Raw genomic sequence first — 14,560 nt, forward strand, 5'->3', positions numbered from 1 at the left:
CCCCCCCTGGCCCCCACCCCTGCGCTGTGGGTGGGGGCCCTAATAAAATAATAAGGGGGGGGGACCTACTGTCCTCCCCCCTGGCCCCCACCCCTGCGCTGTGGGTGGGGGCCCTAATAAAATAATAAGGGGGGGGGACCTACTGTCCTCCCCCCCTGGCCCCCACCCCTGCACTGTGGGTGGGGGCCCTAATAAAATAATAAGGGGGGGGGACCTACTGTCCTCCCCCCCTGGCCCCCACCCCTGCGCGATGGGTGGGGGCCCTAATAAAATAATAAGGGGGGGGACCTACTGTCCTCCCCCCTGGCCCCCACCCCTGCGCGGTGGGTGGGGGCCCTAGTAAAATAATAAGGGGGGGGACCTACTGTCCTCCCCCCCTGGCCCCCACCCCTGCGCTGTGGGTGGGGGCCCTAATAAAATAATAAGGGGGGGGGACCTACTGTCCTCCCCCCCTGGCCCCCACCCCTGCGCGGTGGGTGGGGGCCCTAATAAAATAATAAGGGGGGGACCTACTGTCCTCCCCCCCCTGGCCCCCACCCCTGAGCGGTGGGTGGGGGCCCTAAATGAACCCCCCCCCCCATCAAGGTGACTAGGGGTCCCAAGCCCCTAGTCACCCCCCCCACCCAAAACATTCTATCCCCTACCTACCCCCCTCACCCTAAAAATAGTGAGGGGGGAATAAAATAACTAACCTGTAAAAAAAAAAAATTAAACTTACCATTTGACATCTTCTTTTTTCTAAATTCTTCTTTCTTCAGCCCCCAAAAAAGCCAAATAAAAATCCATCATACCCGTCGCACTTTAAAAAACAAAACAAAAAAAAAAACGAGCGCAAAAAAAAATTAATCCATGTTCACCCATGGAGGGCACGCCGCGTACTGAGCTCCGCAGGGCGGGTCAAGGCTTATATAGCCTTGCCCCGCCCTGCAATTAGGCTTAGAACACACTGATTGGCTGGTTTAAGCCAATCAGAGTGCTCTGTGTCATTTTACACAGCGTGGGAAAATTCAAAAGCACTTTCCCACGCTGTGTAAAATGACAGATCACTGTGATTGGATGGTTTTCAAGCCATCCAATCACAGTGCTCTGTGTCATTTTACAAGCGTGGGAAAATTCCAAAGAACTTTCCCACGCTTGTAAAATGACACAGAGCACTGTGATAGGATGGATTTCAAGCCATCCAATCACAGTGCTCTGTGTCATTTTACAAGCGTGGGAAAATTCCAAAGAACTTTCCCAAGCTTGTAAAATTACACAGAGCACTGTGATTGGATGGCTTGAAAACCATCCTATCACAGTGCTCTGTGTCATTTTACAAGCGTGGGAAAGTTCTTTGGAATTTTCCCACGCTTGTAAAATGACACAGAGCACTCTGATTGGCTTAAACCAACCAATCAGTGTGTTCTAAGCCTAATTGCAGGGCGGGGCAAGGCTATATAAGCCTTGACCCGCCCTGCGGAGCTCAGTACGCGGCGTGCCCTCCATGGGTGAACATGGATTAATTTTTTTTTTTGCGCTCGTTTTTTTTTTTTTTTTTTTTCAAGTGCGACGGGTATGATGGATTTTTATTTGCCCTTTTTGGGGGCTGAAGAAAGAAGAATTTAGAAAAAAGAAGACGTCAAATGGTAAGTTGAATTATTTTTTTTACAGGTTAGTTATTTTATTCCCCCCTCACTATTTTTAGGGTGAGGGGGGTAGGTAGGGGTTAGAATGTTTTGGGGTGGGGGGGGGGGTGACTAGGGGCTTGGGACCCCTAGTCACCTTGATGGGGGGGGTTCATTTAGGGCCCCCACCCACCGCTCAGGGGTGGGGGCCAGGGGGGAGGACAGTAGGTCCCCCCCCTTATTGTTTTATTAGGGCCCCCACCCACCGCGCAGGGGTGGGGGCCAGGGGGGAGGACAGTAGGTCCCCCCCCTATCTTTATTGAGGGCCCCCACCCACCGCTCAGGGGTGGGGGCCAGGGGGGAGGACAGTAGGTCCCCCCCCTTATTATTTTATTAGGGCCCCCACCCACCGCGCAGGGGTGGGGGCCAGGGGGAGGACAGTAGGTCCCCCCCCTATCTTTATTTAGGGCCCCCACCCACCGCTCAGGGGTGGGGGCCAGGGGGGAGGACAGTAGGTCCCCCCCCCTTATTATTTTATTAGGGCCCCCACCCACCGCGCAGGGGTGGGGGCCAGGGGGGGGAGGACAGTAGATCCCCCCCCTTATTATTTTATTAGGGCCCCCACCCACTGCGCAGGGGTGGGGGCCGGGGGGGAGGACAGTAGGTCCCCCCCCTTATTGTTTTATTAGGGCCCCCACCCACCGCGCAGGGGTGGGGGCCAGGGGGGAGGACAGTAGGTCCCCCCCCTATCTTTATTGAGGGCCCCCACCCACCGCTCAGGGGTGGGGGCCAGGGGGGAGGACAGTAGGTCCCCCCCCTTATTATTTTATTAGGGCCCCCACCCACCGCGCAGGGGTGGGGGCCAGGGGGAGGACAGTAGGTCCCCCCCCTATCTTTATTTAGGGCCCCCACCCACCGCTCAGGGGTGGGGGCCAGGGGGGAGGACAGTAGGTCCCCCCCCCTTATTATTTTATTAGGGCCCCCACCCACCGCGCAGGGGTGGGGGCCAGGGGGGGGAGGACAGTAGATCCCCCCCCTTATTATTTTATTAGGGCCCCCACCCACTGCGCAGGGGTGGGGGCCGGGGGGGAGGACAGTAGGTCCCCCCCCTTATTGTTTTATTAGGGCCCCCACCCACCGCGCAGGAGTGGGGGCCGGGGGGAGGACAGTAGGTCCCCCCCCCTTATTGTTTTATTAGGGCCCCCACCCACCGCGCAGGGGTGGGGGCCGGGGGGGAGGACAGTAGGTCCCCCCCCTTATTATTTTATTAGTGCCCCCACCCACCGCGCAGGGGTGGGGGCCAGGGGGGAGGACAGTAGGTCCCCCCCCTTATTACCATTTATGTTTTTACACTCACTGCTCACTGTTTAGTGGACATGCCCCTACTCGCGGTATAGCGAGTAGGGGCATTGGGGAGATTTTAATCTCCCTTGTGCTATTATGGGGGTCATATTGACCCCCATAGAGTGAGGGGGGGACCTGGGGGGCTTATGAAGTGGTGGGGAGCACAGCTCAGCTCCCCACCGCTTCTGTCTTTACATATTACAAGGAGGGAGCTGCACGTCGGTAGCTCCCTCCTTGTAATAAACTGATCAAACAAACGAACACTGATACTCAGTGTTAGTTTGTTCGTCTGATTTTTTCTATTCATTCATTCGTCTGTCTGATGAATGAATGAATAGATGAAATTCCCGTTCGCATGTCCAGGTGTTTCACTGGGCATTTGCGGGAATCTCACAGTCTGTGTAGTGTGGGTAGATGACGTGTCCCACAGGGACTTCACCTACCCACACAAAGATGGCGGCGCCCTGAATAAAGATCGGGGCAGAAGACACAGATTTAAAAATAGGTAATCTGGGGGGCTTAGGGGCATTTGGGGGTGACTAGGGGGTCAATTGGATGTAGTGGAGGCGGGAGGGGGGTTAAAAAAAAAAACGGGATTCGGCATGACAGTGCCGCTTTAACTCTGTAGCCACCATTTTCCGACCTGTGGAATCGTTTCACTTAACCTCATATACTCAATATCTAATGGTAGTCTCTTTTCATTATTGAACTACACATACAATACTCAAAGCTAGGTGCAATTCAGAGGTACCTTACCAATAAAAATAATGAAGTACAATACAGAGATATCCATACAATACACAGGACCAAGTACAATGTAGAGATGCCCATACAATACAGAGAACCCAGTACAACAAGGAGGCACAATACAATAAACAGAGCTGGGCACAACACAGATACACATTAAAGCACAGAGATTGGTACTAATAAAATACCCATACACCAGGGAGTGCTGGGTAAAATACAGATATAACACATAGAGCAGGAACCAATAAAGTGATAACATAACTATCCCATACAGCCAGGGTTACTGTGATTCATTACACAGAGCTGCAATACAGAGATCCCCACACAGTACATGTCTCTGTATAACGCTTCAGTTCTCTAGTCTCTCTTAGTCTCTAGCTTCCTTTTTCTGATATCATCTTAGGAGTGCTGCGGCTAAGGGAATTTTAGCTTCTGCTATGAAACACGTCCGTTACTCCTGACTCACTATTAGCTTTCAGTACATATTGTGCAGCAAGATACTACTCATCTCAGGAAACTCAGAGATGGGTCAGTACTGAGATTCATAGTAAGTATTTATTATGCATTTTATCTTTGGGGGAACCTGAAATGATTGATCTTTTATAAACCTGTGATTGACTTCTATTGAAGATATAAAAAAGCATATATATATATATATATATATATATATATATATATATTTTTTTTTTTGTAGTTTAATGCTGTTCAGAGCATTTATTTATTAACCCCTTCAGGACGGGTGACGGACGAGGTCCGTCATCCAGGGGATACCCTTAACGACGGATGACGGACCTCGTCCGTCACGCGGTAAAATTAACCCCAGATCGCCGCGATCGCCGCAATCGCGGCGATCGTGGGGTTAATGGTGCTCCGGTCTGCCTCTGCATTAGAGGCAGACCGGGAGCACCGGATCGGGCTGCCCCTGTACATGTGCCCGCTCTGACAGCATGTCTGAGCGGGCACATGTGCTCTGCATACTCACCTCCGCCTCCCTGCACTTCCGGGTTCAGTGATCCTGCCCCCTGGTGTTAAAAAAATAAAGTACAATTAAAATCCCACCCCCTTTACCCCCCCTTTACCCATATTAATAAAAAATAAAAAAAATTTAATAAAAAATTAACCCCTTCCCTGCCAATTGATCACTGGCTACAGTGATCAATTGGCAGGGATTACATTTTAATATGATCTGATTTTTTTTTTTAACCCCTGAGGGTTAATTCTTTTTTTTTTTTTAACCCTCAGGGGTTAAATTTATTTTATTAATTAATTTAAATATTTTAAAATTATAAATTTAGCTAGCTGGGGAGGGTGGAAGTTAGCGGGGAATTGGGGGAATTAGTGTTAGGCTAACTAGGTGTTAACGTTAAAAAAAGTTTTAAAATAAGCTAAGCTTTAATAACGTTTAAGTAAAAAATTAAAAAAAATAAACCCTTTACTCAGTCCAAATAAAAATTAACCCCTTCCCTGCCAGTCTATCACTGCCTACAGTGATCAAAATACAGATCGCAGTATTATACTGTGATCTAATTTTTTTTTAACCCCTGACGATTAACTTTTATTTATTTGTTAACCCTCAGGGGTTAAATTTATTTAATTAACTAATTTAAATATTGTATAATTAAATATTTTGCTAGCTGGGGTGGGTGGGAGTTATGGGAAAATGGGGAATTTACTGTTAGTGCTGCTTACTGCTAGTTAGGGGTTAACGGTAAAAGAAAAAGCTTAGAAAAATGTTAAATCTGTAAAAAAAGTTTTACAAAAGTTTAGGAAACTTTAAAAAAATTAATAAGCAAAACAAAAGTTTAAAAAATAGTTTTAAAAAGTAAAAAAAGTTTTAAAAAGTTAAAAAATTAATTTAATAACGCTCATTACCACTACACCTGGTACAAGCTAGCGGAAAAATGATCCCACGCTAAGGTTCAAAATATGCCTTTTGAAATACCCTGGGATGTCTTCTTTAAGAAATGGTATGGCTTTATGGGGTATTTGGATTATATAGCCTGGTAAAATACTCTAAAATGGGACATGGGCACAGCGTAAAAATGTAAAGTTTGAAAAAAAATGGAATGGCTGTGTCCCAAATGTGCCCCTCCGATGTCCACATATACCTGGTAAAGGTACATACGGGGGTATTTTTGTACTCAGCCGACATAGCTGAGCAACATATAAAGTATTATAGAGTGGTGGTACACATAAGGTTTGCAAAATATACTGTGCAAACTCACTTTGTGTGTCAAAAAGGCAGAAAAAACGCTTATTACCACTACACCTGGTACAAGCTAGCGGAAAAATGATCCCACACTAAGGTTCAAAATATGCCTTTTGAAATACCCTGGGATGTCTTCTTTAAGAAATGGTATGGCTTTATTGGGGTATTTGGATTATATAGCCTGGTAAAATACTCTAAAATGGGACATGGGCACAGCGTAAAAATTTAAAGTTTGAAAAAAATGGAATGGCTGTGTCCCAAATGTGCCCCTCCGATGTCCACATATACCTGGCAAAGGTACATACGGGGGTATTTTTGTACTCAGCCGACATAGCTGAGCAACATATAAAGTATTATAGAGTGGTGGTACACATAAGGTTTGCAAAATATACTGTGCAAACTCACTTTGTGTGTCAAAAAGGCAGAAAAAACGCTTATGACCACTACACCTGGTACAAGCTAGCGGAAAAATGATCCCACGCTAAGGTTCAAAATATGCCTTTTGAAATACCCTGGGGTGTCTACTTTAAGAAATGGTAGGCCTTTGTGGGGTAGTTTGAATTTAAAACCTGCGAAGATGCTTGGAAATTGCACATAGGCCCAGTGTCAAAATTCAAAGTTCTGTAAAAACTGATATGGCTTGGTCTCCAATATGCCACTGTAGCTTCACAAAATAGTGCCAAAGACATTCATTGGGGATGTCTTTTTACTCAGAAGACTTAGCTGAGCATAATTTGGAGGTTTTGAACTTAGTGGCACATATGAAATATACAAAATGCCCAGCAAAAATGCAATCCGTATGTCAAAAAATGCACAAAATTTTTTTTTTTTTTAAATTCTTTATTTTTGCGTGCATGAGAGATATAAATATGGTACAACAAATGCATCACATGAGAGTATAACAGGTTACAATTGTAGTTGTTTGATGCATTCAGTCGGATTCAGCACAATTTTTTGTTACTGGTGTGTACTCCTAGGTATAGTGTGTGGTTTTGTAGGAGTGCAGATGAGTTAGTATTTCGCGGGTTTGTTACCTAGGTGTTGGGTTGTAGTGGATATCTGGGCCCAACTAAGCTGTTAACTTATTGAGTGAGGTTGTAGCGCGTTTCGGGGGCCTGGCTTGGTTCAGTGAGAGTTGTGTCGTCGGTTGGTGAGTCACATGAGTAGCCCTAGTGAGTGTTTCTATGCCCCGTGGGGGTTTAGTGGGTCAGTGTCGGTGTAGACTACTCGTGAGGGGTGGCGGCCCTAACCGTGGGGCTGTCGGGGGGGGTGTGTGTCGTCCGGAGCTGCGGATACCATATGCTGGTATTGCGGTTGTGTGTCTGCGTCGGCCGTTACCGCTAGTATGTGCTAACCAGGTGCATTAAACTTTGTGGTTATAGGGCGTGGAGGGTAGGGAGAAAACATAATACATGAAGCCTTAAACATGGCAAAGTAGTGTCGCCGTTGAGCGGACAGGAGCAGGAGACTTCTCCCCCCCTGTCCGTCAGGTGGCTTGTGCATTGGTTCTCTGTCTTCTTGGCACAAATGTTTCTGAGGTCGCTGGGTTCCAGTCGTGGGTTGTGCCCCGGGCAGGCAGGTTCTGTAGGCCCAACTGTGTGAGAAGTTCAGAAGCCTCAGTCCCAGAGGTGAGTTTATGTGTTGCCCCCTGATGGGTGACAAGTAAGGAGCGTGGGTTTCCCCACCTGTATGGTATTCCCGCCGTGCGTAATAGGCTGGTGAGTTCAGTTAGCGATTTCCTCCATTGGAGAGTGGCCTTGGATAAGTCCTGGTAAAAGGTCAGTTGGGCTTCTTCAAAATCAAGCGGGGTTTTGCCCTTGAGCGCGCTCATGATGTGCCCTTTATCTTGGGGTAGGACGCAGCGAATGATGACGTCTCCAGCTAGTGTTGCTGCTGCTCTGGGTGGGGTAGGCAGTCGGTAGATCCCTGCGAAGGTGAGCTTCTTCGTTACTGCCAAAGGGAGTAGAGATTGTGTGAGTCGCCTCACGTAGTGCGGTAGGTCGTCATTGCTAACCAAGGCCGGGATTCCTCTTATTTTGATATGGTTACGCTGGCTTTTGTCCTCCTGTACTGCTAGTTGGATTGCCATGTGCTGGTGGTCTTGTTGTAGTTGGTGGAGTGAGTTTTGCAGTGTGGAGATTTCTCCCTGGATTGTTTTGACTTGTCCCTCTGTGTTGGTCACTTTTTCTGTGATCTGCTGCATGCTCATTTTGAGCGCTGGTAAGTCTGCTGCCAGCAGGCTTTGGATATCTTGCAGCATGGTCTGCATCTGCTGCAGATCCTGTTTGGTGGCTGGGTTTGCAGCTCCTAGCAGGGGTGTGGGTTTGAGGGTCATAGCCTGGGTGGGTTGCTGGGTTTTCTCTGTTTCCCCTGTTTCCCCTTGGGTGTTTTGGGCTGGAGGGGGATCTGCCTGTGGAAGGTCAGGGCCCTGTTCGGCCGCCATTTTGGCTGGGGTGTGTTTTTGCAGCATTACCCCTATGTCTGGCTGTGCTGTACCTTGCTGTGGTTTTTGCGATCTGCGCCCCATCTCCTTGTGGATGTGATCGAGGTCCTGCAGTGGATCGTCGCTGTAGTCTCCCAGGCTTTCTCCGCCCCACAGGTACTCCAGGCCGCGGTAGTTTGGTGTGAGGTAGGCCTGGTTTTTGGATTTGGGCTTTGCCTGCCTCGGTGTGTACCGAAATGGCATCGGGTTGTGCAGGATGGTCTCCCCTATTGTGTGCCGGTAGTTTTTCGCCTGGATGGCGTGTGGTTTGGCAGATATGCCGCGGATTGTGTGCTGTTTGCACGGAGCTGCCTGTAATGGCGTCCGGCTCGTTTCGCCGCGAAGCTCCGCCCCCCACAAAATTATTTTTTACCACATACTTTGGCATATATTGGTGAAAAAATGGGGGCATGCTAAGGCACAATATGCACCTTATGATATACCCTGGAGTGTCTACTTTTACAAATGGCAGGCCTTTGTGGGTTTTTTTGAACCGTCAAACTGTTATAATACCCCAAATGGAAGCATAGGCTCATTAAATCCGTCTCTCAAAATTCTACTGTGAATACTGAAAAGGACAGGTCTCCTGTATGGCACTGTAGCTTCACGAAATAGTGCCATAGACATACAATGGGGGTGTCCTTTTACTCAGAAGACTTAGCTGAGCATAATTTGGGGGGTTTGAACTTAGTGGCACATATGAAATATACAAAATGCCCAGCAAAAATGCAATCCGTATGTAAAAAATGCACAAAATTATTTTTTACCACATACTTTGGCATGTAATGGTAAAAAAATGGGGGCATGTTAAGGCACAATATGCACCTTATGAGATACCCTGGAGTGTCTACTTTTACAAATGGTAGGCCTTTGTGGGGGTTTTTGAACAGTCAAACTGTTATAATACCCCAAATGGAAGCATAGGCTCATTAAATCCCTCTCTCAAAATTCTACTGTGAATACTGAAAAGGACAGGTCTCCTATATGGCACTGTAGCTTCACAAAATAGTGCCAAAGACATACAATGGGGGTACCGTTGTACTCAGCAGAAGTAACTGAACACATAATAAAACTTTTTACAGGAATAGCACACACCAACTTTACAAAATACACATGAGAAGTTCTTTGTTATACGTTTGTGTGCGAAAACCCCCCAAAAACACAATTTTACTCCAATATTTAGCAGAGGTTGGCGGTAAAATGGCTACATAGAAAGTGTCAAAACAACCTTAGGTAAATAGCCTGTGATGTCTACTTTATATAAATATATACTTTTGTGTGGCAATTTTGTTTTCTTTTATGGCCATTAGGCTTACAAGACAAACATACCAAATTCTAAAATCGCTCCACATTAAAATTTTATTTTACTCCTTGTGCTTTGTGACCTGTAACTACCAAAAAAAACTGAAAATCCCAGACACATTATATATTCTGTAAATCAGAACAAATAAATGAATTTATTTTTAATTACTTTCCTTAACCTGCACTAATTATGATTGCAAAAACTGTAAAAAAAAAACATTTTTCATTTTTTTTGCATTTTTCTGTATTTTTTTTTTATAATAAGTAAGCATTTATATATATATATATATATATATATATATATATATATATATATATATATATATGTTATATCAAATTAAAGCCCTTTCTGTCCTTTAAAAAACAGTATATAATATGTGCCGGTGCAATAAATGAGAGAGATGCAAATTGCAGTTGAACGCAAACAGCAAGAAAATGCAAAAATAGCTTGTGTCATTAAGCGTAAGTCAAGCTTCTGAAGCTCTGTCCTTAAGGGGTTAATCTTAGTAGGAGCCACTATTTTTATTTTTGAAATTATTTTATTTAGCTGTTTTCTGTTTAGTGTAGAGCTTAGTAAGACTTTTTTAGTTTCAGTTTGCCTTTAATTGGAAACATAGCAACAGGCTGAGTTCTAGTCATTAGGATAGACTGAATGCTTTGCTATATATAGATCTACTGGTTTCATTTATGCACATGCCTTGATAAAGTCCTTTTGGGACAAAATCCAAAGTCATTGATGCTAAATGCACACTTATTCCTGTATGGCTATTTTGTTTTACATTCTTGGTTATATTCTTTCCATGTCTATCTACCCTTCTATCCACGTCTCTCCCCCTTTCAATCTATTTTGCTCACCCCATCCATGTCTCTTCCTTCTTTCCTTGTTTCTCTCCCCCCTGTTCTATTTCACTTCCCCCACGTCCTTCCATGTCTCTTCCTCCCTTCCTTGTTTCTCTCCTCCCCTCTTCTATGTCTCTCCCCCACTTCCTTCCATGTGTCTTTCCCACTTCTTCCTCCTTCCTGAAAGGCAGGCATCTGCCACCCTCACAAAGTCGGTGCCCAGGCCGAAGGTAGCACTGGCTCTGCTCAAACACAGACTGGTGCCCCCTCCCTACATTGAGTTTCACGTGACACCACACAGAGCACGAGGGGGGAGTCACTCCCCTGCTAATTTAGTGTTTGTGTGGCTTCATTAAGGATCCGCACAATACCTGTGTAAAAAAAAAAAAAAAGGTCCTGATGTTGCTAGGGCAGCAAATTGCCACCCTCCTTAAAGTGCCAACTGGGGCCATAGCTCCAACCGTACCCATTGCAGTCAGCCTATCAGTTCTAATAATAGTAGCAAGAAGGGTGTCAGCTCGTGCTACCCATCAACAGGCTTTTTTCCCCTTTTCTTTTGGATTATTGAAGTGCTCTTATCTGGTCTGGTTGTCATGATCATTTAGCCCTCGTTTTGGTCTAATTTTGCAGGTCTTATTGAGAGATATGTTATTTTATGATCGTAATATCTGCGTTGTATGTGTACGTATATACATTTATCTATATACAAGGAGTAGCACACTCTTGGGATTTTTTTTATTTTAACTTTTCACTACTTTATTAACTCCAAAAGCAGACAATCACAGCGTATCAATGTTTCAGTCTCAAAAGGAGACTTTTCTCAAGACTCTGAGACTGAAACATTGATAGGATGGGATTGTCTGCTTTTGGAGTGAATAAAGCAGTGAAAAGATTGCTTTAAAAATTCCAGGGAGAGCACTTCTCCTTGTTTGATATAACTATGGTTGGGAATATAATTTTAAAAAATAATATATATATATATATATATATATATATATATATATATATATATATATTATTTATTATTCCATGTCTAATGCACTTGTCGTTATATAACATTTTAAATAGATCATATTTTTATTGAAAAACAAATAAGAAACCATTCATTTTATAGCTGAGATTGGAATTAAAAAAACAACCTTTTTTTTCCCAAGCAGCTATTTTGGTCTAAATTTTGCAGTTTTACTTTCAACTCCATACAACTTGGTGTTTACTAAGTCATCCCCATTGTAGCATGATTAAAGTGATTAATATTCCTCATACCACTATTGCACTTATGTCCGTATAAGGTTAGGTGATTATTGCATTCTCCAGATCACACAATGTAGTACATATCCTCAAAAGTTATGTATGTAGTCTTATAGTGATAGGCTAATTTGCAGTATATTTTGTGTAACATCCTATAGTGCCATTCATTGTGTCGGAAAGGGTTTAATGACTGTGGGAAAGGGATCTATTCCCTGATTTTGTTTCTGACTGTTTTACAAGATTATACTATAAGAACGCTCACAAACATTTGCTTTGTTTTCTAGTTTTGTAAGACCGTGAAGAGGATTATCCAAGATCAGAGAAGTGTGTTTGTTTCGGGAGTTTCAGGACTTGTGCTAATACTCTGTATGGGTTTGGAGCCATTCACTACCCTCCCAAGTCTGCTTATTACCTTCATATTGTGGATGGCAAGCTGAAGACAAAATCCACATGCACTGAACACAGCACACCGCATGTACATTATGTGAAATAACATGTTTAAAAGGTGAAAAGTCGAAAAAAACTAAATAGGAGTTTAAATTAACCTTCAATCTATTTCTAGCAGACATATCAAGCATGCTGCTGATGGAACATGAAATACAGTTTATACTACAAAAATATGTTCATAAAACAATATATGCATTGGGAGCAAATGTTAACCCACTTAGTAAGGAATTATCTGCTTTTGTTCTAAATGTCCTTTTCCCCAATAAAAGAACAAAGGGAAATAGAAGAGAGTAGAATAGCTAGTGATCAATAGTATGTTTTTGTTTTTTTTTGTGAAATTTTATTTTAAGCCGATCATACACTTGGCTGTTATCAGTGGTGCGAAGTTAATGTTCCTATTAGTAATTAAATGAACAAGTATGTCATATATTTTTGGAACATATTTGTAAAAGTAATTATTACACCTCCTAGCTCTGGCTCTATGTCATTATTCGTGCAGGTAATCATAAGTCCATGTACCTACTCTTGTACTGAGCACTGAAAAAATACCATGTACAGAAATCTTGTTTGCACTGAAAGGGTCCATGAAGGCTCCTATCCAAGCTTCGGACCAAAGGTTGTTTATACACCAATGGAGAATTCTATGGAAAGTCGATAAGAGATGGAATATAAAAAGTGAATTTTCTTGAAGGAATTATACTGTATGGCATTCTGGGAGTGGTATAATAATCAGATGAAAAGGAAATACAAAATACATGTATTTTGTGACAGCCCTACGAAGTCATGAAGTGTTTAACTTTAAACATTGTTATTTGGATAGATGGTGCATGTACTTTGGATACAGTATTTTGGGTTTATGTACAAAAAAGGGTTGAAAGATTCAAATTATATTTTTAGTGTATGAATAACAAGCAAATATAGCTCATTTTATGACTTTAGGTTTGATGCTGTGACTGTAGGGTCACAAATATGCTAGCTGGTGTTAGTGTGGGCTAAAGAAACATTAGAGTAGATGATTCACATGCCTTTCTTTTTTTTATTATTTTATTTTTTGGAAGACGCATCTTTTTCATCATTTATTTTCATGTCCTATGCTCACAACATATTTTCAATTTAGCCTCCGTCACAACTTGCTGTTTGTTAGTTGTCTACATATCAATGACTGCCATTAATGATGACATTATCAGAATATCGGAATCATATCTTAATCCTATCTTTCCATTGCTTTTTCACTTTTGGCGATTTTATGTCAAGCAGTCAAACTATGACTTGCACCACTTCTTTTCAACTAATTAATAAAAACCTCAAAAATAATCATGCACTTAAAAAAAAAAAAATTACATATGAACAGTGTTTGCTTATGAAACACACTTAGCCATATTTGATGAACACAAAACGCTTCCGTTATTAATTAAAGCAAATAAACTACAATAAAGTTACACTTATTAAGCTTCGTAAAACAGAATACAAAACAAATATCCATGTCCCCTACCCCACTGTCCACTTTGAATATGCTCAAAGAAGCAGCGTTAATAGGTGGCAAATGTACCAAGAGTACATTTTATGGTTCTTCCCACAGTTATTGATTTAAACTCCTCATAAGTTCAGCCTTAAACCCTAATGTGTTTATCACATTATGACACCAAATCTTTGAATTCAGAGTATATTTCCCACATTACTATATTTATATACTCCACGCCTGCTGTATTAACCCTAAGCCATATTGTATTAACCATTCATCCACTGCACTAAACCATGCACGCACTTCAACACTGTGCTGTGTAATTAAATCCAAATATGGAGCGTTAAAGTGGCGCTGTCACAAATATGTTATTAGAAGTGTAATTTCTCTCTCAGTATTCGCTGAGACTCTGGGTTAGCAATGATATGGTGCCAAAATTAGACTCTGGCCTTTTCAGGAATGTCACATGTCACCTTTTATCATTACTACTGCATTACAAAATGGGGGGAAAAAACTGCAGCTCACATTTCCAATAAAAATCCATTTTGTTTGTCATAACCTTGTGATCTCAGCATATTGAGATTGAGTTATAAATGGCAAGAAAAGCAAAAACATGCAGTAACAGGCAAGGTTCAAAATTACAAGCCTAGGATTGTGGTTACGACCTCGGCTATTCTTTGATTACCAGGAATCTAACAAAAATATTACTAATAAAAGCTTATGATTACAGTTTTCCCCATAGCTTGTCTTACTTGACTTGCACCATGAATTAATTAAGTACTTAAAAAGACACTCCAGAACCCACGTGAAGAATGTGTCTTTTTAAAAAAAAAATTTTTTATCATTACTAAAAGTATAGATTTCAATAAAAATTG

At 42.9% G+C, this 14,560-nt stretch overlaps 1 protein-coding gene across 1 annotated transcript in view; it reads left to right on the forward strand.

Moving 5' to 3' along the window:
* LRAT (lecithin retinol acyltransferase) overlaps positions 1 to 13,220 on the forward strand; it is a 32,925-nt gene extending 19,705 nt beyond the window's left edge. Inside the window, exon 2 of the mRNA XM_063458551.1 lies at positions 12,061 to 13,220. Coding sequence (XP_063314621.1) covers positions 12,061 to 12,213 — 153 coding nt within the window. The 3' untranslated portion in view covers positions 12,214 to 13,220. The remainder of the gene's footprint in view (positions 1 to 12,060) is intronic.
* Positions 13,221 to 14,560: the final 1,340 nt, after the last annotated feature.

The sequence above is a fragment of the Pelobates fuscus genome, chromosome 6, assembly GCF_036172605.1.
Source record: "Pelobates fuscus isolate aPelFus1 chromosome 6, aPelFus1.pri, whole genome shotgun sequence".
Classification (NCBI taxonomy): domain Eukaryota; kingdom Metazoa; phylum Chordata; class Amphibia; order Anura; family Pelobatidae; genus Pelobates; species Pelobates fuscus.